This window comes from Asterias amurensis, chromosome 6 (assembly GCF_032118995.1).
Source record: "Asterias amurensis chromosome 6, ASM3211899v1".
NCBI classification, from domain to species: Eukaryota; Metazoa; Echinodermata; class Asteroidea; order Forcipulatida; family Asteriidae; genus Asterias; species Asterias amurensis.
Window position 1 is genome coordinate 16,660,197 of NC_092653.1, and position 26,327 is coordinate 16,686,523.

At 38.6% G+C, this 26,327-nt stretch overlaps 2 protein-coding genes across 2 annotated transcripts in view; one reads left to right on the forward strand and one right to left on the reverse strand.

Moving 5' to 3' along the window:
• LOC139938036 (peripheral-type benzodiazepine receptor-associated protein 1-like) overlaps positions 1-26,327 on the forward strand; it is a 236,645-nt gene that overhangs the window by 170,818 nt on the left and 39,500 nt on the right. The window contains exons 13-18 of the mRNA XM_071933389.1: positions 2,764-2,868; positions 4,745-5,099; positions 5,628-5,768; positions 22,300-22,418; positions 23,111-23,247; positions 24,174-24,276. Coding sequence (XP_071789490.1) covers positions 2,764-2,868; positions 4,745-5,099; positions 5,628-5,768; positions 22,300-22,418; positions 23,111-23,247; positions 24,174-24,276 — 960 coding nt within the window. The remainder of the gene's footprint in view (positions 1-2,763; positions 2,869-4,744; positions 5,100-5,627; positions 5,769-22,299; positions 22,419-23,110; positions 23,248-24,173; positions 24,277-26,327) is intronic.
• LOC139938098 (uncharacterized) lies at positions 13,027-15,352 on the reverse strand. The gene is made up of 2 exons (XM_071933478.1): positions 14,308-15,352; positions 13,027-13,205 (listed from the first exon to the last, which is right to left on the reverse strand). The coding sequence occupies exons 1-2, from the start codon at positions 15,350-15,352 to the stop codon at positions 13,027-13,029; spliced, it is 1,224 nt and encodes a 407-aa protein (XP_071789579.1).

Consider the following 26,327-nt stretch of genomic DNA (forward strand, 5'->3'; position numbering starts at 1 on the left):
ATTTGCTTAAGCCGGAAAATAGCTTGCTTGTTTTACTTATGTTACTGGCCAAAATTTCATGCCATATACATTGCTTGTGACTGGTATTTAGCTGTTGTTTACTTAGCATCACAATTGAGTGGAGTCTTGGCCGGTAATCTGATTTTACTAAGCAAGGATTTTTTGCTTATGCAAAATTTTGTGCTTAAGCAGCTCTATGAAATTGGGCCCTGTCTCAACATATGCATTAAATAACAAACCTGTGAAAATCTGAGCTCAAATTGGTCGTCGAAGTTGCGAGATAATAATGAAAGAAAAAACACTCTTGTCACATGAAGTTGTGTGCGTTTAGATGGTTGATTTTGAGACCTCAAATTCTAAATCTGAGGTCTTGAAATCAAATTCGTGGAAAATTACTTCTGTCTCAAAAAATATGGCACTTCAGAGAGAGCAGTTTCTCACAATGTTTTATACCATCAACCTCTCCCCATTACACGTCACCAAGTAAGGTTTAATGCTAATAATTATTTTTTAGTAATTACCAATAGTGTCCATTACACTGCCTTTAAACAGGGAGTACTCTACAACTACCTACTCCTTAACACTTTAGAGACAATCCAAATCTGTCTAATCATGACCATATGACCGGACATTGCTTATATTGTCTTAAAAGTTTTGAACACAATTTTTTCTTGCAAAAAAATAGTTAGTGGCCTGACCTTTGACCCTAAGATAGTCTTCCTCCAAGGCTAAATGACAATAAAACACAAATTAAATTTTTTAAATTTTCATATAAAAAATACAACACCAAATAAAAAGTCACAGACTAATGGCATTTGGTTAACAATCAAATTACATTAAAAACATCCGACAAGTATATTATGGTAAATACAAATTTAGTAAAAATATTACTTGAGTTAAACAGACAATCAGGAATTGGAAAAACAGCATTAAAAAGGGTGGGGGGAAAAAATGAACATGCTTGACATTTAGTATAACGTAAGCAGTCAAGTGAGAATACATGAATAAAGAGAGAAAGAGAGAGAGTCAGAAAGCGATGTAAGCGATTAGGCGATGTAACTTTGGAAGCAAAACACTTTGACCAAAATACTTTAGGATCATCTCAGAAAATATGCAACTTTGGAAGCAAAAACGCGAACACTTTGACCAAAATACTTTAGGATCATCTCCGAATTTTTTTTAGTCTACTTCACTCAACTTACCCGTGGAGCCAACAACTAATGCCCTTTTTCCTATCGACATGTTTAATTCTTTATACGCAACAGCGCCTCTCTCTGGTCCTACTCACACTGCCCTGTGGCTGTCCGCCATCGTTATCTTCCTCATTTAAATAGACAATGCCCCCTTCCATCTTACATAGCTTTTGCAATTTCATATTTGATTTATATCTCTTAAGGTTTCTTCCCAACATCATCAATCATGCCTCAGGCTCTTTTAGAATTTCCCCTCTGCGGAATCATAAAGTTTTTATCCCTCGATCTATCTTTCTATAATTTTGTCTTCTTCTTTAGAATGCATTAATTTTCAGGCACATTTTGCTGTACATATACTTGTATGTATTGTGATGAAATACCTTTTTATGGTTAAAGGAATGTTACAGAATTGGTAAGAAACAAAAACCCTGAAGATCACAGATTTACATAAAACTTTACTTGGTCTAATGATGATGATAGTTGAAAACTCTCTTGAAATGTTTGTCTGAAATGTCATATTTGATGAGAAATAAATAATCTAACTTCGTGTTTGGAGTTTATCGCTCAGTGAGCGTTTTATTCATTTTTATTTTGGCATCGATGCAATGCAAAATTTGTAATCGGTTTTTCACTATTCTCTCGTGACCCAGATGGCTGATCGATCTCAAACTTCTACAGGTTTGTCAGTTTAAGTATATGGTGGAGTACATAAAGTGCTTACACTGCCAGCAACTGTTTTGCTAGCAAAAAACAAATTCTGTAATGTTCCTTTAAATAAGAGCACAGCCACAATCATGGGTACACTTTTGTTGTGTGTCTAAACAACAGTTTGAAGACCACTGATATACATGTAGCAGTTATCTCATAGCAGTATATATGATGTTGAGAGGGCAAGGCCATTTCCGTCTTGCAAAAGGCAGTTTCATTGTATAATCATAAGGTCAATGGGAACTTTTGAAGGGGCACCTAGGCCAGGACCAGGGCCCAATTTCATAGAGCTGCTTAAGCACAAATTTTGCTTAAGCAAAAAAAATCCTTGCTTAGTAAAATCAGATCACCGGCCAAGACTGCACTCAATAGTTATGCTAAGTAAACATCAGCCAAATACCAGTCACAAGCAGTGTACATGTATATGGCATGAAATTTGGGCCAGTAACATGTGTAAAATAAGCGAGCTATTTTTGTGCTTCAGCAAATTGTTTGCTTAAGCAGCTCTACGAAATTGGCCCCAGGGCTATTACTCAATGATGTTGTTCATTTGGTGTCTTTGTAACTAAAAGTGTACCCATGATTGTGGCTGTGCACATTTGAAACTAATTATAGTTTGAATAGAAGGCAAATGAATAAAATCTTCCAAGATTTGTCTAGTTAAAAAAAACCAATTATTATCAAGGAACGAAAATTATTGTTAATTTTTACAATGATTTAATGCTACATTTTTTTCTGTGTGAAACTTGGGACATCAACAAACAAATTTAAAGATCTTTTTTAAAGATTTAAAGATTTGACTGAAGTTGACTTTACAGTTCTTATTTTATGAGGTTTGGATTTCTGTGTTGTTTGATCGCAGCTGATGCAGGACGCAGAAGAAAAGCGTCGAGCTCTGGAACGAGAATATGACCAGGCTATCAGAGAGCTTAGGGACAAGCAGGAAGAGATCAGGAAGCTGCAACAGGTTTGTTACTCATTAGTTAGTACTCACTATAATACTCAATATTACTCACTTTAGTACTCAATATGAAAACTCTCAAAACACTCACCAAGACTTGAAAAGCTTAGGGACAACCAGGGAGAACTTAGGAAGCTGCAACATGTTTGTCACTCATTATTACTCGCCCTAGTACTCAATATTACTCACTTTAATACTCAATATTAATACACTCAAAACACTCACCCAGACTTGAAAAGCTTAGGGACAACCAGGGAGAAATTAGGAAGCTGCAACAGGTTTGTCACTCATTATTACTCATTCTAGTACTCAATATTTCAACACTCACAAACGCTTACTCACACTTGAAAGAGCCAAGGGACAAACAGTAATAGATAAGAAAGCTGCAACAGAATTGTCACCCATACTCAATACTCAATATTCAATATTCCAACTCTCATAAAAACGCTCACTCAGATTTGAAAGAGCTTAGGAAGCTGTGACAGGTTTATCACTTATTATTACTCACTTGGTACTCCAACACTCAAAACGCTTACTCGTGTTTTGTGGTGATTTATTTACTTTGACCCAATTCTAGCCCTCGTCTAAATCATTTAGACTATAAATAAAATTAAAGAAACTTCAACGTCAATTAAAAGAAAACACCCTGTCTTTCAAATTCTATGCATGTCATCTTTCCATCAGCCTTTGTAATACGCGAGGAGAATATATAATATAAAGAATTACACCGCCAAACGGAAATGACACAAAATGAGAATATTTCCCCCTCCGACATAATTAAACATCACCGTGTGACAGATTGATTGGTGTGTAGCCTAGAGGTGGATCTCTTCTGTGTATAGGAAGAGTCTCTCCGCCAACAATATATCAATGTTGCAATTTTACTCTCAAAGCTCATACTTGCCGCTGCCTCAGCTGTAAAAACCAATTTATTCCCAAGTTATTTTCAACTCCCGGTTTTGTCTCCTCTGAATATTCTATTTTGTGAGGGGATTTTCAATTCTTTAAAAGCACTGGACACTATTGGTAATTACTGAAAATAGTTGTTAGCATAAAAACCTACTTTTTTTTTCACCCTTTTCACCGTTCCAGTGCAGCCGAGGCATTTAGAGTTTGATAGATCCTTTTGTAAAGAGTGTTTCTAAATTGGAATTATTGTGAGCTGCTGTTTGTCTGGGATTTGTGGCGAGGGCTTTTATCGGAGTCTACTTTTCTATTACCCCCTGTGTCAGATGGTCAGATGAGTGTATGTTTGGGAATTGAATACAATGGACTTTTTTTACATGGATTCAAAGCTGTTATGGATTGACGTCCTAGCCTGTAGGTCTACTCTTAATGGCAGTGGACACTATTGGTAATAACTAAAAATTATTGTTAGCATAAAAAGTTACTTGGTAACAAGCAATGGAGAGCTGTTGATAGTATTAACAAATTGTGAGAAACGTCTACCTCTGAAGTAACGTTGGTTTTGAAAAATGAGTTCCACCAAAAGAGAGATGACATAATAATAATAAATATACACATTAAAACAAAATAGAAATAATAATGAAACACTTAAAATAAATAAATAAATAAACAACAAATAAGTACATGAACAGTTATGAAGTAACATAAGACATCAAAATAATAAGAAGAAAATAGATAAATTAGTAAATAAACAAATAAATTTTATAAATATCAAAGATAAAATGGTTCCATCTCACGAGCAATCAACAATAACTGCTGCATCTGCATGCTTGAAATATATCCCATGTTCTTCTCAGAACTGCGCTGATTCAGAAGATAAATTGGATGTCACATCGCAGGACATAATAATATGATGCAATCAATCCGAACTGACGTTGCCTCCTCTTGGTTGGAATTCATTTTCTCTCTCTGACAGGATCAGCAGGTGGCCAAGCGAGACCATCATGACTCCGTGTCCCGCCTCGCCGCCAAAGTCAAAGATCTGGAGCGCAAGTGCGACGAGCAGAGCAGCAACTTCAGCCGCCTCTCCAACGAACTCCTCGCCCTCCGCAACGAAGCGGGCAGCCAACTCTTCACGATGACGGCCACGGGGTCTACCAACAACTCCAAGGGAAGACCCGACACGGGGGTCGGGGCTGCGTCCTCGCCCAGGAAAGGGGTGCTGAACGGGGGCGGGGATAAGGAGGACTGGAGGAAGATTGCCGAGGAGGCGGCTGTTACCCGAACATTAGCGTCGACGGAAGCCCAGAGGTTGGGGAATGAGCCAAAAGGTAAGGATGTTTTTAAGCTATGATGTAACCATCAAGTTGTCAAACTATGTATGTTTCTTTGGAGAGTGTTTCTTTGTGACAATTCCATATGCATGAATCAATCAAACAGGTGCATGTGCTGTACAAATTTCAACTCATCATGTAGTAGTGTCTACAATACTGGCCATATCTCGTTCGGCCCCCGCGACAACAATTATTTGTTATCTTTTCATTGTGTGTGCACATTCTTAATTTATTAAAAGCCTTCTTTTTTTAGGTTTTATCTGAACTATTTTTTTCAGGCGAATCTTTGTAGACAATCCCGGCCCTATCTTGTTGGACCCTGGCCCCATTCCCCCCCCCCCCCCGGCAAAATATTTAGAGTGTGCTCCAAAGTTGTTCCGATTGTATTAGTCTGTATTCTTTAGTCTGTTTAGGATAACCATGGGGAGGTTTTTGAAGGAAGTGAGAAAGTTTTTGGTTATGATACTAAAGACGATTACCCAATCAAAAAACTCTCTTTGTGATGACCTCTCCTTGACCATTCAGATGACCCTTGTTCAGAATATGACATCATTTTATCAGAGGAAGCCTCCTATTGGCGGGCTGCTGCTCTGGCAAACCCTCTCTCTGACAACGACTTGTCACCCCTGCGTTCTGAAATGGAACTGTCCTGGTGTCCAGATGGAGGTAGCTTCCCATTTTTTTTCACGTCGTCGTTGACAAATTGCACAAGTTTCACACAGATCAAAGCAGATTCATAATTAAGAAAAATAAATAGTGTTGGAAAGCACTTCATACAGGCCTACAGCACTTTTATACTACATTGGTGATGGGAAAGCTAAATTATTGTTGTTAATCACAGAAAAAGTTGTAAATCATTGTTTTTTTTTGTTTGTTTCCTTAATTGTAATGTATTGGTTTGCTGTATTATCATGTGTCTATCTACTTGCTGGGTAGATAGTTGGTGCGTTCGTTTAGCTTCCCTGGGTCGACCCCGGTGTGTGTTTTTTCTTTCTTTTCCAGGACGAAGTGGGTAATTATCTGCAAACGTTCGTCCTGGAAAAAAAAAAACCGCCACACACCGGGGTCGACCCAGGGAAGCTAAACGAACGCACCCTATGTTCTGTGAGAACTTGTCTTGCTAAAAAACAACACCCAGCAGGTAGATACACACTATGTGCTACCGCAAACCAAATGTACTTTGATACCTCACCATGCAATGCCTCAAATCCTGAAAGGCAGTGGACACTATTGGTAATTACTTAAAATAATTATTGGCATAAAACCTTTCTTGGTGATGAGTAATGGGGAGAGGTTGATGGTATAAAACATTGTGAGAAACGGCTCCCTCTGGAGTGCCGTAGTTTTCGAGAAAGAAGTAATTTTCCACGAATTTGATTTCGAGACCTCAGATTTAGAACTTGAGGTCTCGAAATCAACCATCTAAACGCACACAACTTCGTGTGACAGGGGTTATTTAGGTGTTCGGGCCAACAGCCCGGAACACCTCTTATTTTTGTTCGTTTTTTAATTTTTTATTCATACTTCTTCTTCTTCTCTACGTCCCTTGTCCCCTAACAAAAACATCTTTTCAAAATTCGTATGAACTTGAAACTTCACACATAGTTAGATGTTCATTAGGAGAAGACAAATGTGTAGTTACGTAATGATGACGTCATCCATTCTTGAGTTATGAAAATTCAAAATTTATTATTTCAAAAAATCATAACTTTTGATCTACATGAGGGATTCTTACAATCGAAACATCATCGGAATCGTCATTGAAAACTCTGTAAACGCCCCACAGACATAACCCCATTTTGATGTTGTCTTCCGGCTGAAAAGAGAGGTTGAAAATTTCAAAATTCACGTCTAAAGAACAACGTAAATCTCCATTGGTATGTGCATAAACATTGCACGTAGGCATACACACAACGTGTAGTGTATTAGCGGTTCAGCAGAGTCACGCTCCAGTGATCATCCATAGAGTGCGAAAAAGCTTCATGAAGAATAGTCTTCGTTCTAGGCGGTTAAAACATACATGCCCCTTACAGTCTTTTCTACAGTCGTCAATATTTCCTAAGTTCATATTTCCTAAACTACATAAGCTATTTTGACAATCTATACATCATATGAAAGGGCTTTACGTACTTTACAGAAATGGATATGTTTGTGAACTTTCGTTGACCTTTTGACCTGTTTAAACCGGAGGTGACTGTGAAATGATTTGAAAGGGCGTTGTTTATTGCCTTTTAGGTCGAAATATACATCCTATGCTTTACCACCACAGCATACATGTCTGGCAAAGGTCTGGTTTATAACAAATATTACCGATGACGTCACCAAACATACACTTTTACAAGATGACATAATCATGTTGTTTTGACAGTTTTTGCAATTTGAATAATTTATTACAAATCTTGAGAACAAAGCAAGGTGTAATATTTGTTTTTTAATCCAGGCTTTTACTCCCGGAAACCGAACACCTTGAGTTTGTTCACAAACTCTCAATCTCTAGTTTTCTTTCATTATTATCTCGCAACTTAGAAGATCGATTGAGCTCAAATTTTCACAGGTTTGTTATTTTATGCATATATTGAGATACACCAACTGTCAAGGCTAGTCTTTGACAATTACCATTAGTGTCCACTGCCTTTAACTGCACTTTTAGAAAACTATACCCCCCCCCCCCCCCCCCGGCACTTAGTCATGCCATGAGTACGTGTATGTTGGTCTCTTTGAAGTAGCAACTTCCTTTTAGCAGTTGAAAAATGTGGCTATACTTAATATTACATTAATTTTGGACAAGCTGTTAAAGGGTTAACACTTAAACTTGAAAATAATGATGGTAGAAAGTTTCCCCTTAAAATTTTACGTGCTGAGGTACTGTAGATTTTGAGAAATTAGTAAAACAATGTCTCAAAAATAATTATTGTCTCAGGAGACAAAAATTATTTAGCATGTACAACTCATTTACCAGTACTGGTATTTACGCAACTCTCCTGAAAACATTGCTCTGTGATCAAAAATTTGGAGACCAATGAAGCTGAAATTTCTTCAAGAAAATTATAATACATTTGATCTTCATTCACAGTGAGTAGGGATTCATGTCATGCCAAAAACTTTGATCTGGAGAAAGGTATCAAAACCCTTTACAAGGAAGCTAATATTGAAAAGAGCAACGTTGTATTTTTTTCCCCCGAAATTAAGATTACCCCCACAGGCTAGGACATCAATCCATAACAGCTTTGAATCCTTTTAAAAGAAGTCCTTTGTATTCAATTCCCAAACATACGCTCATCGTTCACTGGGGGGTAATAGAAAAGTAGACTCTGATAAAAAGTCCTCGCCACAGATCCCAGACAAACAGCAGCTCACATTAATTTCAATTTAGAAATCTTTACAAGATGTGCTAGGAGCTATCAAACCCTATACGTTCCTTGGTCGCACTGTGGAGGTGAAAAAGGCTGCGTTTTCTTTCCTGCTCTTCCTTAACAGTTAAGAGACGCATGACTTGTTTCTGGTTTAAAGAAGAGGAAATCCCGCAGGCGATTTTCTTGTCAGTCGGTAAGAGAAGGAAAAACCTTGATTCTTGAAATAGCAACACCTCCCCCCCCCCTTTCCTGCCACCAAACTCCGAACTGGAAACATTTCTTACCGAATTTCCTTCCCCGGGGATAATAGAAATCCATTTAACCATCAGACTCTAGGCCAACAAACAATGTATCTTTGATATTGTAATTGTGTTCCTCCCCCCGCCTCCAACCCAAAGAGGAAAGTTTGTGCTAGTGGCTAGAATGCAAGCTTGGTTACACTTTATTAAAAGTTGAGGGAAGAGAAATGCGAGCGTGAAGAGATCTTGATCCTGTGTTGAATCTTAATCTGAAGGTTGGTTTCAGGTGTGTTCACAGTCGCCGTAGACGTCAGCGGTTGATTGTAGATAGTGTAACACGCTCGTAGAAAAGTGTAATAGTGCGCCCTCTTGCAGCATGATTTAACCAGCTTGACTGGTTTAAGAGTCATTCAGAAAGTCATTTTTCGGGTGGGTCAAAAGAAAAAGCTGAAAACAAAAATCCAAATTTTGTTGTTTGATATATATTAACATATAAAAAAGAAGAAGAGATTGCCAGAAGACCATCAATTTCATTCCTAATTGAAACTAGAATTTGCTTGTTTAAGTCAGGAAAAGCCATTGAAATATACTGATGTTAGGGACCTAATTAAATATCTGGCTCATTTAAGGCATTTTTTTCTTGGTACCTTCTGCCCAGGACAGTTCTTTTCAGAACTGAGAAGTCTCTTGAATTCCAAAAGCTACTCTGCGTGAGTAGAATTTAAAGCAAGACTTCTTGGCAAATAAATACACACTCAGTGTTCCCGCAAACAAAATATGTGTATATGCATTCCTTTGTTTTTGGGGTATGGATTTGTTATTGAAGCAATTTCAATATTTGAAATTGAAATTTGGGGTGAGTTGTTTGGTCATATCATGTTTGAAAAAGATTATAATTTGTTTAAGATCAACAATTCTGAATGGCCCCTTACTCGTGAAATAGTTTCAGTGTACCAGAAACACTCTGTCACAGCTCAGCTTGAAAATCCTTTTTGATGACTGGTTTCTAATTGACACATGTAGCCAAAGCTGTACACAGTACATTTCCAGAGTAACCCCCCCCCCCCCCCCCCCTAAAAACAGGCTTTCTTATCCGTGTGATTAATCACAACATGACAGTTGTGATTTGTTAATGGCTTGCTCAGCACCCCACTCTGCTTTGCGGATTGCCGGTACAGTCATTAAAAGATGAAGGAATCTGTCTTTAAAGGTAAAACACACTGTAAAGCGTGACTTCTCAGCAGCCACCCCCAACTCAATGAAATTTTTTTACATGGTGTCACCGCAAATACTTAGTATTTTCCACCATGCATAGCCTTAAGTCTTACCTTAGCACTAACTGTATAAAATCAGAAGTTTCTCTCAATACATAACTGGCCAATATGTAAGTTTTTTCATTGAAAAAAACCCTAATGTGCGGCGGTCTATTTGTGTGTCTCAATTTGAATAAACCACAGCGGAAGTACACTATTTACTTCTCCCCTTCTAACATTCCCATAGGCTTTCAAAAACCATGCTTTCTGCCCGAGCATACAGAAAACATGTTGAATACAAACATCAGATTTTTTCTGGCGCTCTCCAGTGTTTTGTTGTTTGCTGGTGGCCCTGGAGAGAACCATGGTGATGAATTTTTTCGGCCTTTTTTTTCAGCCCGCTAGCGCCTTGTGAATTCCCCGAAGGGATGCAAAACGCTACAGGGCTAAGGAGGTAAAAGGTGTCAAGTTACCCCAAGAGAAGCTTGCTAATTGAGAGTTGTCTACATGGAGTTCTTAATGGCTGCCGAGCGCGCCGCGCTTGCATTTCCTTAGATCATAAACACCCAAGCTGCCAGTAACCAAAGGGTACTGCAAAATAATTTCTTTACTTCACCAACTCCCTGTAAGTCCCACATTCCCTGTGCTTGTTGCTACCCCTTGTTGACAAAACCTTGTTGATCAAAATACCAGGAAAGAAAGATCGATAAATGGTGAAAGTTACAACTGCGGCGAGGACTTTTAAAAGCTTGTGGAAAGTCTTGCATTTTCTTAGATCATGAACACCCTAGCTCCCAGGAAGCGAAGGGTACTGCGAAAGAATTACTATACTTCACTATCTGCCTGTTAGTCCCACATTCCGTCTGCTTGGTCCTATCCCCTGTTGACAAAATGTTGTTGGTCAAAATAGCAGGAAAGGACGATCGATAATTGGTGAAAGTTACAAGTAACAGCGAGGACTTTTAAAAGCTTGTGAAAAGTCTCTGCACTCTGTTCAAAGTTTTGCCTTAGTTGGCTGTACTGTCTGAAATGTTCACTTTCACTTTCTAGATGTATGATGAAAGATCGAGAAATGGTTGAACAAAGAAAGGTTTTGGTCAGAAGAATATTACAATTTTTAATTGTTTTTGTTTTTCTCTTCACTTCTGGAAAGGTTGTTACACGTAGCTTTGCAAAAAATGGTGAAATCAACATTTAGTGAGTTATCCTTGTTTTCTGATGGTCTACTGGCTGCAGACTGGTAGGGCATTTGAGTCAATCTGACAGGGGCAGGGCATTGCGGTAGGGCATTGCGGCAGGGCATTGCTGCAGGGCATTGCGGCAGGGCGTTGCGGCAGGGCATTGCGGCAGGGCATTGCGGCAGGGCATTGGGGCAGGGCATTGTGGCAGGGCATTGCGGCAGGGCATTGGGGCAGGGCATTGGGGCAGGGCATTGGGGCAGGGCATTGCGGCAGGGCATTGCGGCAGGGCATTGCGGCAGGGCATTGCGGCAGGGCATTGCGGCAGGGCATTGCGGCAGGGCATTGCGGCAGGGCATTGCAGCAGGGTATGCAGCTCTATGAAACAAGGCCAAACGCCCAACTTATACATTCCTCATCTTCCACTGTATTCACAACACATTACCAGTTCTTTACGTATTAACCAGAGGAAAAATACCATACACTTGATTTGTACAATTTTTTTATTTGGAATAATTTCCTTCTACTGCCATAAAATACAAATACCTTATTTTCAAAATGTGATCATTCAGCAATACAAAGGACTAGATAAAATATATATATACACAGAGCAAAGTGCTTCACAAAATGTATCAGTTGGTACTCAAAAGTGCCTCTGATCATTTTGTATGTAAGGGGCGCAATATAAATTTTAATTATTATTATTATTAAAAGTCCCAATTTGTTACTCAATATTGACATTCAGTGCACAAAAATTTAGTTAAGTTTTCGCTACAAATGCGAAATTGCTGGACGAAATCTTTCCCTATATATTCCTCTCATTCCATCAAAGAAATGATTGTCCTCGGGCTCAAATTTCTAACATTGCAAAAACCTGTGGTCACAAGGTCTCGAGCTGAATTCGGCCCGAGTGGCGTCAACTGTATATATCAAGGGAAGGTACACGTTTGGTAACTACTCAAAACAAATATTAACTTAAAAACTGACTTGGTAACGAGCAATGGAGAGCTGTTGATAGTATAAGACATTGTGAGAAACGGCTCCCTCTGAAGTAACATTGTTTTTGAGAAAGAGGTAATTTCTCACTAAACTTTTAAAAGAATTCTAGCTAGTCTTTTATTCCTATCTGAAAGCACACAAATTCGTCCAACAAGGGTGCTTTTTCTTTCATAATTTTCTCGCAACTTCGATGACCAATTGAGCCCAATTTTTTACAGGCTTGTTATTTTATGGTTATGATGGGATACACCAAGTGAGAACACTGGTCTTTGACAATTACCAAACATCCCAGTGCCTTTAAACAGCTTTTTGGAATTGGTCCCTGCAGCCTATTTCACGAAACACTTGGATTAATCCTATCTCGAGTTAGGACGAGTTACTCTTCCTAACTTAGGATGGGTTCAATGCGTCCTACGTCTATGGATACGAAAAATAACTTGTCCTAAGTCCTAAGATTAATCCCCAGTTAGGAAGAGTTTGTTTAAAATCAACGACTGGTCCTAGATATCCTACCCCTCTCATCATGGGTGGATTGTGTGATTAAAGGCAGTGGACACTATTGGTAATTACTCAAAAATAATTATTAGCATAAAACCTCACTTGGTAATGAGTAATGGGGAGAGGTTGATAGTATAAATCATTGTGAGAAACGGCTCCCTCTGAAGTGACGTAGTTTTCGAGAAAGAAGTAATTTTTTCACGAATTTGATATCGAGACCTCAAGTTTGGAACATGCGGTCTCGAAATCAACCATCTAAACGCACACAACTTAGTGTGACAAGGGTGTTTTTTCTTTCATTATTATTTCGCAACTTCGACGACCAATTGGGCTCAAATTTTCACAGGTTTGTTATTTCATGCATATGTTGACATACACCAAGTGAAAAGACTGGTCTTTGACAATTACCATTTGTGTCCACTGTCATTAAGGGACATGTAGAGATCATTCTCGTGCATTTTGCCGCTACCAATATCTTCACACTCATGGCATTCGTCTTCATCTGTGAAGTCGTCATAAACATCAGAACATTCAGAGGGAGTGAAGCGATCCAAGAGAAAGGTTGGAGGTCGAACATCAAGACCTGTCAATCAGAGATGCCAATAGTTAAAGGAACATTACAGAATTTGGTTTTGCTAACAAAACAGTTGCTGGCAGTGTAAGCACTTTATGTAATCAACCATATACATAGGCTGACAAACCTGTAGAAGTTTGAGATTGATCGGCCATCTGGGTCAGGAGAAAATAGTGAAAAACCAATTACACATTTTGCATGACATTGATGCAAACAAAATGCAAAGTTAAATTGATTATTTTTCATCAAATATGACATTTCAGGCAGAAATATTTCAAGGGATGTTTTCTACTATCATCATCACTAGACCGTGTAAGTTTGATGTAAATCTGTTTTCTGTAACATTTCTTTAAATGCAATTGTATGAGGGAAGAGAATGGGGAGTGGTTATGGGTCCTACCACATGAAGGATCTTGACTACATAGAGTTGTGTGGCTGTGGACTGTGTGTGAGTTTTGAGTTTGAGTTGCATTCAAAAATACTGAGGAGTTAAGGTTTTAGTTGACAAAAGGGGATAGCTCCCTGTAACTCTTAAACCCTGTTCACACTAGACTTAAATTGGGTGAACTAACTGAACAAAAGGGTAACTTACCCATTTCAAGTCCAGTGCAAACAGCCCAGTAACTTTCCTCACGGTAAACTATAACCATGCCACATGGGTAGTTTAACCGAGCCAAAGGTGAGGAAGATTGACAGGGTTAGTTAACCGAGCCAGAAAATCCAGTGACCTTTCACTGGCCTAGATCAAGCGCGTTAACTGGATCATCTGCACCTTTTTTTGTTTTTATTTGTTCGATTGTTTGTTTGTTAGTTTAGATGATCTTCCCATTAAGGGAACTCGGCAAACTCCCACAAGGGGATATAAACACCAAGCTGGCATCCGCCAATCTCTCTTTTACAAACATTGGTTTAATGTCTATGATTATGATTTGCACACCTCAATTGTGGTTCAGTAAATAGATGACAATATTTATTCTAGTCATTGTGAAACCAGTGATTAGCATAGGGGATTCGAACTGTCAACCTTGTAATTGCAAGTCCTGTTGTCTAACCACTGGACTACGGTGAGCATTCTTTGAGGACGGGCAAGGCAAAAAGTATAATGACTAACCTTTTGTGCTGTTTCCAGTTGGATTCAGCCATTCTTTAGACTGCATTGTCTTAGTCTGTTTCACTCTACCGGCAGGAGAATTTCCACCAATACTGACCATCTCCATGATGGGTGAAGAAACTTCTGAAGTCCCTGGCTCAGTTAATCTGTGATAGATTGGGTCTTTCTCTACAGTCCCTTGAGTCCTAGGGCTGGATTCTTGAATCCTAGGACTGGATTCTTGAATTCTACGACTGGATTCTTGAGTTACAGGGAAGGATTCCTGAACCCCAAGACTTGGTTGGTTTGGACTCAAAGTCGTTTCTGGTGGTGCTTCTCTGATCGTGCGTTTACATTTAGTTGTTACAACGCATGTTATGGCGAAAACCAGGCCTGTTATTACGGCACATAGACCGAGTAAAGCCACTGCAACGATGGTGATTACTGGTGGGCCACTCGTTTTGGCATTGTTATCAGTTATATTGGCATTGGTCTTGGTGGCATCAGTACTGGTAGCAGTTGAAAGAACTGGTGCTCCAGTAAAGCATTGTGTTACTGCTAGAGTACTTGTGTGTTTAGTCCCAGAATACAGCACGTCACTCTTAGTAACATTCAGTTGGACTGTATCTGAAACACTGGAAGTCTCCGTCCCGTTTGTCGTGTAGTCAAGTTGGAAAGTGTAGGATCCTCCGTCGAGTCTTCTAACGTGATCGATTTTTAATGTTATTGTCAGGAGTTGGTTAGGCTGACAAATGCCGGAAAGCCTTATAGCGCATCCAATAAAGGTATAAAATTTCTCCGTACAGATATTGGATATTTCCACGAAAGCAGTTGACAAAGATTTCGACGGACCTTTGAACCAAACGATTTGAACAGTCGCTGTGAAAGGCCGAGGTCGAAACTCCACTAAGTATTTTAAAGTGAAAAACTCTCCCTCTTTCACTCTTAAACCGCTCTCAGGGGTCTGTCGCTTGAGTGTGACATTGCCTGCGGCAAGATTCTGTGGAAATGTTGAGAACAAGATGAGAATTGTACTGGAAATGAGTAGTAGCTTCTGTAACTCCATACTGAATGGCATAGGAAGATTGTTGGAGCTCTCAATGTGGAACTTGTTTTGCAAGGAATTCCCGATAATCGTTTATGGACAGTTATTAGTATGCAGGTTACAGCCAGATATAAAGTTACTATATTGGCTCCACACAACAGACATGTATGTAGTTCCTCCTCACATCATTTACCTTTTATAGCATTCGGTGATCCAAACCACTTCCGGTGAAAGTAAAAATACTTTCAAAGTCATGCAGAGGGGTAAACTGAAGTGAGGCGCTTTATAGGAGTTTCGTTCATTTGTGAAGACAAAGCTTTGTTTTCTTTCTATTGTTGTTGAGGGAGATCAGCCAGGGCCCAATTTCATAGAGCTGCTTATAAGCACAAAAAGTAGCTAAGCATAACAAAATTATGCTTACCAGATAAAGGTTACCAGCCAAACAACAATGTCTGGAGTACAATTTGTGACTGGTATCCTGCTCATTTCTGCTTACATAATAAAGAGCTCTATGAAATTTGGCCTTGGTCTTCAAACGAAGTGAAAAGAAAAGCTGATGTAATGTATCTAGAGTACAGTAACTTGTCAATTCAAGGTTACATTTTGCACATGTTAATCTGATCTGTATTTGTTTCATTATGGTTAATTTATATTTGGAATTTTTTAAAATTTTCTTCTTGAGCTTCCTCTGACGATTGGAGCAGATATCAGCTTACTGTGTTAGTTTCACAAAACCTGAATGATGTATTTTTTGTTCTTGACTTCCTTTAGGGTCCAATTTCATAAAACTTGTTAGCAGGAAAACTTGCTCAGCACAGAAACAACTTGCCAGCCAATACCCAGAGCATCTACATGTATGTCCTCGCAGCAACTATAATCTGTAATTGGGGTAACAATCTTAGAAACTTAACCGACATTAACGTTTCTCAGATTCAAATCTTGGGGGATAAAAACTGATCTAATAGATGGAAATTTTCATCAAGGATAAAAGAATATTAGTTTTGGTTTTACCCATACATCTATACACCGAAGTGTGTTAGCACTGTATACTTAGTACTTTTCTGAGCTCTGTGAATTTTTTTTTTTGCAGGTTATTCGGGTGGGATTCAAACCTGTGACCTTTGCAATTCTAGAGCAGTGTCTTACCAACTAGACAAACTGATCTGTTTTCATAATCTCTTTACTTAAAAAACAACGACTTCATTTTATCGAAAAGTGCTGCATTTCTAACCAGTAATAAGACTTTATTGCCATTAATCCACTTGTATTGTCTAATTCATTTCATTTGGAGATATTTTAAGAGTGATTACCAGTTGTATACCTCCTCTTTAAATGTACATGTTCCCATGTTTACCCCGATCCACATAGTCTGGCTATGAATTTACTATCTACAAGTACTTTTTATATAGGTCATCTCATACTGGGAAATCCGCTGTTATTGTCCTATTCATTCCGAACCGATTTGGAGATATTTCCATTCAACCGTTTCATCGCAACAACGTGACAAACATTCAAAAACGGCCTCATTTAACGGTCTAGAGGCTCGGGAGGATGGTTGTGCCAGTCCATGTTTCCTGCTAAAAGGAGAATTTTTTTCTTTTATGAATCCTGTGGGTCGGTTCAAGCATTCTTATAAAATATATTCCTCTTTCCCATTATGTGGCATGGCTCTCTCTTAAAGTCAGTCCAGCTACATGATATCATCAGCCATTTGCTTTAGCCCTGCTAGTGTACGCATTTTTCTCTCATATGTGTAGCAACCCAGTCTGTTTTTGTAAATGATTTCTTGTTACCTGTTTGTTTTTTTGTCTTCTTGTTTGTAGTGTGTCTGTTTCATAGAGTTATGTATATTATAAGAACTAGATTTATATTATAAGCACTGGCCTATATACGCGACCCGGCATGCGCGCAGGCGGCCATTTTCTAAGTTGACAAAAAAAGGCATTGCTTAGCGTGTGTTTGTGCGGCCATTTTCTAAGTTGAAAAAAACAGCATCGTGTAGCGTTACAAACACAAACGTGTGTTTCATATTCATCGCGCGTACAGAATAGCGCGCGCGTGTCTCCTTGCGTTCCTGTTGCGTTTGTGCAAGAAGCATCACCAGTGCACCCTCTAGTTCTTATATATAACTCTATGTTCTGTTTAGGTTGTCTTCTCCAAGTCTTGGCTTAATCTGACAGCCTCATACTCTCTTTATTTTGGTTCACATAGATTAACTACTTTCCCTCCATCCTCTGTGCTTATTATTTTGCTTCAACCATGTAACATTTTGTATACGTTATATCTTGTTAAACTATTTCTGTGACGTCACTCTATTGATGAAAGTGTAGATTTCTTTTACGAATCTACACTTCACTGTAGATTCTTTACCATGTTTACCAATCTACCTTAACATGGTGTGCAAAATACAACTGAAAACATGTTATATTTCAAATTCCAAATTAATTTTCTAGTTAAAAAAATTACTTTAGTAAAAACATTATTGTAAACTGATCAAAACAATGAGTTTGAAAATGTTGCAAGCACAATAAAATATGCTGGTCAATTTGGTAATATACATTAGTTATAAGATGTGACCAAACTTCGTTTGACAAAGTTTGGTGAAAAAAAAAATTGACTTAGTCAGAGAATAAACTCTAAAGTGTAGATTCATTGCTACAAGGTACTGGCCTTCGGCTCGTACATTATATCAACGAATCTACACTTTTTCATTCATTCTCCTTTGCAGAAAAGGAGAATTAAATAAAATTATGTACATTATATTCATGAATCTACACTTTCTCATCTATTCTCCTTGACAAAAAAAGGAAAATGAAATTAATGTACAATCCACGAATCTACACTTTCTCATCCATTCTCCTTTACAGAAAAGGAGAATGAAATAAATGTACAATCCACGAATCTACACTTTCTCATCCATTCTCCTTTTCAGAAAAGGAGAATGAAATAAATGTACAATCCACGAATCTACACTTTCTCATCCATTCTCCTTTACAGAAAAGGAGAATGAAATAAATGTACAATCCACAAATCTACACTTTCTCATCCGTTCTCTTTTACAGAAAAGGAGAATGAAATAAATGTCAACTTGAAAAAAAAAAAAAAAGGGGGGGGAAAATCATTGAAAATTGGTTGTGTCATTTGATACATTGAGACAAGTCTCGCTGAAGTACAGGTGGTTCTCTCCTGAAGGAGTTTCCTGACCGGTCATTTACCCACTTGAGAATTCTTCTTCCCCCAACATGGCCGGGAAGAAATAAAGGTTCAAGATTCTTCAGAAGATGAACCTTGTGTGAACTTTCTGAAGATAAGGGGAACGTCTTGTACTGTTATAGAGGGACAGGCTACCTGGGTGCCTTGCCTATATTCCTTGGTCATTCACCTCAGAGCACATTGTCACATTACATGTAGATGGATCCAGGCAGGGTTGCACACAGCTACATTAGTTCAAATGCCCCCTGGTCACTGCCTTGGTGCCCTTGAATTGCTCCAGTAGAAATTTACAATTTCCTCAAAGGGTTACCTTTACCAAGGAGAAAATGCCTTGGTGCCCTTGCCCTTTCAAAAACAAAGCGAACAGGCCAATTTCCTCATAGGGTTCCCTTTACCAAGGAGAAAATGCCTTGGTGCCCTTGCCCTTTCAAAAACGAAGCAACAGGGCAATTGTATCATAGTGTTCCCTTTACCCAGGAGAAAATGCCTGGGTGCCCTTGCCTTTTTCAAAAACGAAGCATACAGGCCTGAGAGATTAGAAAGAACCGTCGAAAGAGATGTAACATGTACAACATAAAAGTGGAATAATAGCATGGAATTGTCGTGGCTGAGTGGTTAAGAGCACAGAATTCAAACTCTGGTGTTTCTGATCAGCAGAGTGTGGGTGCGAATCCCCAGCTGTGACACTTGTGTCCTTAAGCAACCTACTTAACCATTGCTTCATCCTTCGGATGCGACGTAAAGCCGTTGGTCCTATGTGCTGTGTAACGCATGTAAAATAACCAAGTGCACTTGAATGCGCCGTAGCACCTTGTCAACCATTATAAGGTGCTACATGATTGGGTCTCAGAATTCATGTAAAGCGCCTTGAGTACCTTTGTGGCAGATACGTGCGCTTTATAAGACTCAGACATTATTATAATTATTATTACTAAACATACCCCAAATCTCTATAAACAAAATTAACCTCGCACTTTATTTTTACAAAACTTTTTATAAAGTACAACTGTTTTCTCAGACCTTGAACTAACATTCACTTTCCCTGTACTTTTCACCAGCCGTGGTTTGGCCATTTGTCAAAAATAATAGTTGAATGAAACTGAAAGAAGCAATCACTTTCTCAAATCGTTTCTATTTTTGCATTTTCTTATATGTTATGAAGGTTTTGAAATGATTGTTTTAGTTTTGTGGTAGTACAAACAAGGAAAGCAGAAGTAACATTCTAGAAATAAAGGAGAAAATGTTTGTAAGGATTCCAAAACTGTAAGAAATTTTCAGAGCATTCCTGGCGACTTTCAAACCAAATCCAAGTTCAGAATTCAGTATTTAGCTTACGGTACCTTGTATTACACAAGTGAAATTTAGTATAAATTAAAGGCAGTGGACACTGTTGGTAATTACTCACTCAAAATAGTTATTAGCATAAAGCCTTACTTGGTAATGAGTAATGGGGAGAGGTTGATAGTATACAACATTGTGAGAAACGGCTCCCTCTGAAGTGACATAGTTTTCGAGAAAGAAGTAATTTACCACGAATTTGATTTCGAGACCTCAGATTTAGAATTTGTTATTATTATTATTTTAATTATTATTCTCCTGAAGGCGAGCAGAGTATACTGTTTGAAACATCTTCGAGACCACGCCGCCTCTTTTCAGAGCCAACACTCCCTCAAAAGAGATTTACACATGGTTGTACCCTCAAGTTTACTATATATTCATAGTTTCTTCCTATTTATCCACACCATGCAAAGCTTCAAACAATACTTAGAAGTCATCTGCTATAATAATATTCAAACAAATTAAAATTAGCATAATTACAAAGTTTTTTCAATCAGAGCATGTTTTTCTCTTCTGGACTGATATAAGGGGAATTCGATTCACCCTCGGCCAAACCTGTTCAGGTTGTACAAACGTATCCTCCAGTCTGGTGATTGATCGTTCGTGACAGGCAGTCGCTCTTGCCAATTTTCAGCTTACCATTCCTCAACACTGTGTATGAATATACCTCTCTGCATGAATAATCTGAACATCTTCTGGTGACGAAAACATCACAGAGAGAGAGAGAGGGTGGGGGAGATAAAAAAAAGAAGAAACAAATTTGTGGTAGACCTGTGCTATTTGTTTGTCTGAGGCACTGGACACTATTGGTAATTGTTAGCCAAAAAAATTATTGGTAGCCAGCAATGGAAATCTATTGATAGTTTAAAAGGTTGTGAGAAACGGCTCCCTCTGAAGTAACATAGTTTTTGAGACAGACAAATTTTTTAGGAATCTGAAAGCACACAAATATGTGCAACAATGGTGTTTTTCTTTCAGTATTCTCTGCAACTTTAATAACAAATTAAGTCAAATTTGTAAAGATTTGTTATTGTATGCATATGTTGGGATACACCAAGTGAGAATACTGGGCCCAATTTCACAGAGCTGCTTAGCACAAAAATGTGCTTAGCATGTAATTTCTTCTTTGTTATAAACAGGATTACCAACCAAATTTCCACATGATTTTCAGGTCAAAGCAAACAACAGCTGAATATCAGTAACAAGCAAATATGCAACAAATGGAAATTTGGTTGGTAATCCTGTTATTACCAAGGAATAAATTTCATGCTAAGCACATTTTTGTGCTTAGCAGCTCTATGAAATTGGGCCCTGGTCTTTGACAATTATTACCAGAGGTGTCCAGTGCCTTGATTACATGAGGAATGGACGCTTCGTTGTAAGGATTAAATTCCGTGAGTTGTTTATTCGAATCCCCAGCCGTGACACTTGTGTCCTTAAGCAAGACACTTAACCATTGCTTTGTCCTTCGGATGGGACGTAAAGCCATTGGTCCCATGTGTTGTGTAACGCATGTAAAAGAACCCAGTGCACTTATCGAAAAGAGAAGGGGTTCGCCCCAGGATGTTCCTGGCTGACACGAATGTTGACGTCACAAATTCGCAATGAAATTTGCACTATCGTGGCGAAAGAGGGGTTGTGACGTCAAATTCGCATTCACAAGATGTATGAACTGGGCTTAAGGCGGTTTATAGTCGGTCGCGCGATGGTTGTGCGATGGTTGCGCGATGGAAATCTTGACGCGTGATCAAAAAAAGACACAGTGTTTGGCCTCAGCAATGACTATAAACTGCGACGCGCGTCAAAATTTCCATCGCGCGACCGACTATAAACCGGCCTTTAGAATCCCATTAATGACTGATACATAATATGGGTTTCTGTCTACAGGACTTTTGCTGCATTTTGTTGTGTCAGTGTAAAAACTTTGCATCTCCTTAAATTGCACAAGCGTGATGTTACACAAATTTGAAAATGTTGTAAAATTGTTTAAAAATAGCCCAGCCATACACACAAAACAAGTACGCGCCGAGATACAACACTTTCTGGAAATCGAGATATGGTTTTTTTTGCACTGATGATGATATGGTTTACTAAAAGCACTGACTGAGAAGAACAAAAATAATAAAAGAGAACTGGTTTATTCTTAATGTTTTAAGGCAGATGAGACTATGATGTTCCATTCATGCCTGCCCCAGACCAAAAGCACCTTCAATGGTCCAGCTGAATTCTTTCAACAGATAAGTCCTGTCCAAATCTAGAGGAAATCTGCGAACTTCAGAAATGGAAAATCATTGGTGGTATTAAAGAGTCTCAAAGTAAATATGAGCACATTGCACCCATAACAGATTCACAATCTTTGATTGATGCAAAATAAAAACCTATTACTAACATTTCTTTGTATCTTTATCATTGTGTAGGTAGTAGAGATGAGGCAGATATACCGATAGCCACAGATAGGAAAACAACAACACACCATGTTCCGATGGATCTAGACAAACGGAAGACCAACTCATCTAAAGGCGTTGAGAATGGGCAGGTAGGTGCAATATTAATCAAACAAGTTTCTGGCAATCTGTTATCTGAATCTGAATTACAAATGTAGTTGCGGGCCTGTATGCTTCGGTTTTTTTTTGAAGGGTTAGGGCACAAAGGCATTTTTCCTGTGTAAAGGGCACCTTGAGAGAAGACATTAAGAAGACATTAAAGAAATATAACTTTTAGACGCAGGAGGAAAGCCCCTTTAGGGAAAACCAGCCATTCCGGTAGGGACTGAAATACTCAATCCACATGCAAAGCTCTGGTCTGTGTATCGAACCGGGGTCCACAGAACCGGGGTCCACAGAAGTAGAAACCACTGAGCCAACCTGACTGCCTATCAGTTGTGAAAACCATTAACAAATTTGTTAGTTATTTTCATGCAAGTTTATCCCCAAACAAGGCTGAAAGCCACTCTTGCAAGACTCAACAAGAAGAAAATACCGCAGGGGAGCTGAAGGTACATGTAGGAGTTGATGTTCCTTAAAAACGGTCTTTGTAGGATGGAGGGAAACACGCACCAGGAAATTTAGTTCCACAAAGATGCATTGCGCGGAATAAAGCTGTTGGAACTCCACGTCTCTTTATTCTACATCTCAGGAAAGCAAGAGAGAAGAAGCAGATTCACGCGCCCAAGTAAAACAAGTTATAATTCCTTCAATTCATTGTTTTTTTTTTCTCTTCTTTTTACAGCTTGATACGAGCGATGCAGAAGATCTGATGGAGGACTTGAGCGATCGAATCGACGCGGCCATTTTGAACCGTTTAAATCAGGCATCTTCCATCACCACCATGGGCCCAATCAGCAAGCTGGCTGTCTTTATTGCGAGGTAATGACGTACGGGATAATACGCTGCCACATTCACAAGATTGACTATCTTCTTAAGTTGGTTTTATTCATGGAAGGGGGGGGGGGTGATTGTGAAGGCTGGATAAAAGGTCACACAGCGTCTTAATTGGTTGGATTTTTCTGTTTGATTGAATGGTGATGCTTGCTTGCTTGCAGGGTTTTTGTCTAGCTTGTTTTTCTTCCATACAAACCAATGTTGTCCAGTCAAGCTTTTAAGCTTGACTTGAAGTTGCCTTGTAATTTAAACATCATGCTATCTGTTTTTGCTTTTCATTTATGGCATAGTTGTCCAACTTTTGTTGGCAAAAACATGGGCTGTGGTAATGCAATAGAAAGGTCTAAACAACGTGTAGCTTGATTGGTTCATTCCTATCCGAGAGAGAAATGAGTAGATCTGCATGTACAGTGTATGTACAAACTGAGTAATATTTTTTAATATTTGTGTACCATTGCTACACACTGACTGTATGTGGCTTTCTTTTTTTCCTTTGCATTTATGGCATTGTTTTGGCAAAAACTTAGGCTGTGAGAATGCAACAGAAAGATCTATATACCTTTATCACGGTGTGGCCATCTTGATTTTACTCCATTCCAACTCACTGTAACCAAACAGGCTGGCCGAAATCATAGTGTGGTGCCATGTTTGTGCAATATCATTCATTCCTGTTAATGGGAACAGGGAACATGACCAAGATGGTGACAGCGTGATAAAGGTCTAAACCACATGTACATGTAGCTCTTGTTTTCATTCTTATCCAACAGAGATCTGTGTGGATCTATGCAAGTTTAACCTCTTTCTTCCCCGCCCTTAGGGACCTGAGCCTTGCTATGGCTGTAGTCCATCCGCTTGTATAAACACGCCGTATGTACTGACATCCACTGCCTTGTTTTTCTTTTCCCCCGTAGATATAACTACGACCCTTACAGGGATTCCCCGAACGACAATCCCGATGCCGAGTTACCGCTGACTGCAGGGGACTACATCTATGTCTATGGGGACCCGGACGAGGTAGGACTTTTTTTTTATAGCAAATACACTTCCAGGCTTTGTTTTGTTTGCGTGATAAAAAAAAGAGAGTACACAGATGAGCTCAGACCAAAAACAACATGGGTCCCAGACATGATGTAAGGACAGAGTCCAATTAACTAAAGCTGGTATGTAGAAGGGAGCTCTGTTGGTTGTGCGGGAAGTTTGCAGTGAACCAGGTATAAACAGTGTAAATTATAAAATGCTATGTTAGCCTGGGAAACCATCCATTTAAATGTGTGCCTGTTGGTAGTCTGGGAAACCTTCAATTTAAACAACTTTGTTAGCTAGCCTTGGAAACCTTGCATTTAAACAAGAGTTTTGTCAGCCTGGGCCTTTGTGTCATGTACTATTCTGTTTGTCAACTCTGAGTATTGTGAAATGTTTATGTATAGTAATCCCGACTTAAAGTTTTTCTTTTTTCAAGCCAAAGTTTTCCTGTAAATTTAGCCGGCTATTCTCTCCATACATGGAACTAACTCTTATCCCATTTTCAGGAGTTTCAATTTCCTTACAATCTCAACCATAGTACTATTGTCAAAATATCCCCTAGCAAGTTACTCACTGATCTCCCATGGATCCCAGCTAATAACAATCTACAGAAGTGCACTTAAGATAACAGATTAAAAATTTACACAGTACAACATTGCACATTCATTTCAAAAACACTAATCCAAGCACAAATAAACTACAAAATAGCATTTTTAAATAGGATGAAGACAATTAAAGGGGAAAAAATACACATCCATTAAAAACACTCAACCAAATACAAAAGAAACAGATGAACCACACTGGAGGAATAACAAATAGTAACCGTTTGCTATAAAATGCACATGGTTAGAAAGATGATTTAGAATACAATGATCCACGAAATTGCGTGGTTTTTCTTTTACTTTGTGAACTAACACGGTCGGCCATTTATGGGAGTCAAAAACTTGACTCCCATAAATGGCCGATCGTGTATGTCGACGAGGTAAAACGAAAACTACGCAATTTTGAGTGATATTTGTTTGGATCATTATATTCTACTTTTAAAATATCTTTCTAACCATATGCATTTTATAACAAATGAATACAAACGCTTTTCAATGACCAACACGACCGATCCAAGGCAACGTGTTCCATTAATATATGCATCTACATTTGTATAGTATCAAAACAATCAAACGATTCCAAAACCCAAATGTACACGTTCCCTTTAAAGGCAGTGAACACTATTGGTAATTACTCAAAATAATTATTAGCATAATGAGTAATGAGGAGAGGTTGATAGATAAAACATTGTGAGAAACGGCTCCATCTGAAGTAACATAGTTTTTCGAGTAATTTTCCACGAATTTGATTTTCGAGACCTCAGATTTAGCATTTGAGGTCTCAAAATCAAGCAACTAAAAGCACACAACTTCGTGTGACAAATTTTTTTTGTTCTTTCATTATTTTCTCGCAACTTCGACGACCAATTGAGCTCAAATTTTCACAGGTTTGTTATTTTATGCATATGTTGAGATACACCAACTGTGAAGACTAGTCTTTGACAATTACCAATAGTGTCCAGTGTCTTTAAATAGCTTTATCTTAAAAAACCTTTTGGAAATTTTTGTATACATGTAGGCTCAGTTTTCTTATTTTTATATATTTGTTATTCAAAGTGACATTCATGTTGCTGGAAGCTGATACCGCGATGTTTTTTTTTTCTGGGTTATGAGGTTACAGAGTACTCACAGCTCCACTCACATTTCACCCAAATCAGTGCGGGACATCTATCCGAGTATCTGATAACAATCTTAATTGGTCTTCATTATGCGTTCCCTTCAACCAGAAAAAAAAAAGATTTTTGTCTTCTGGTAAATTGTTGCCAATGGTCATCATTATGTACAAAACAGGACCCCTTGTTTGGCGGGCACAAAATCAAATTACGTTCATTTTCTACGAGGCTGATGGCTAGAAAGGAAATCGAGATTACAGGAGTGGCTATAATTTTTTTGCTTTTGTTAGACTTTTTTTTCCGGCATCTTTTTATTATGGTTGTTGTC

Excerpts from the sequence above, each read along its gene's own strand:
- LOC139938098 (XM_071933478.1), bottom strand. The coding sequence starts at position 15,352 with ATGGAGTTACAGAAGCTACTACTCATTTCCAGTACAATTCTCATCTTG. Across the intron at positions 13,206-14,307 it reads AACTGGAAACAGCACAAAAG|GTCTTGATGTTCGACCTCCA; the intron begins GTTAGTCATTAT and ends TCTGATTGACAG.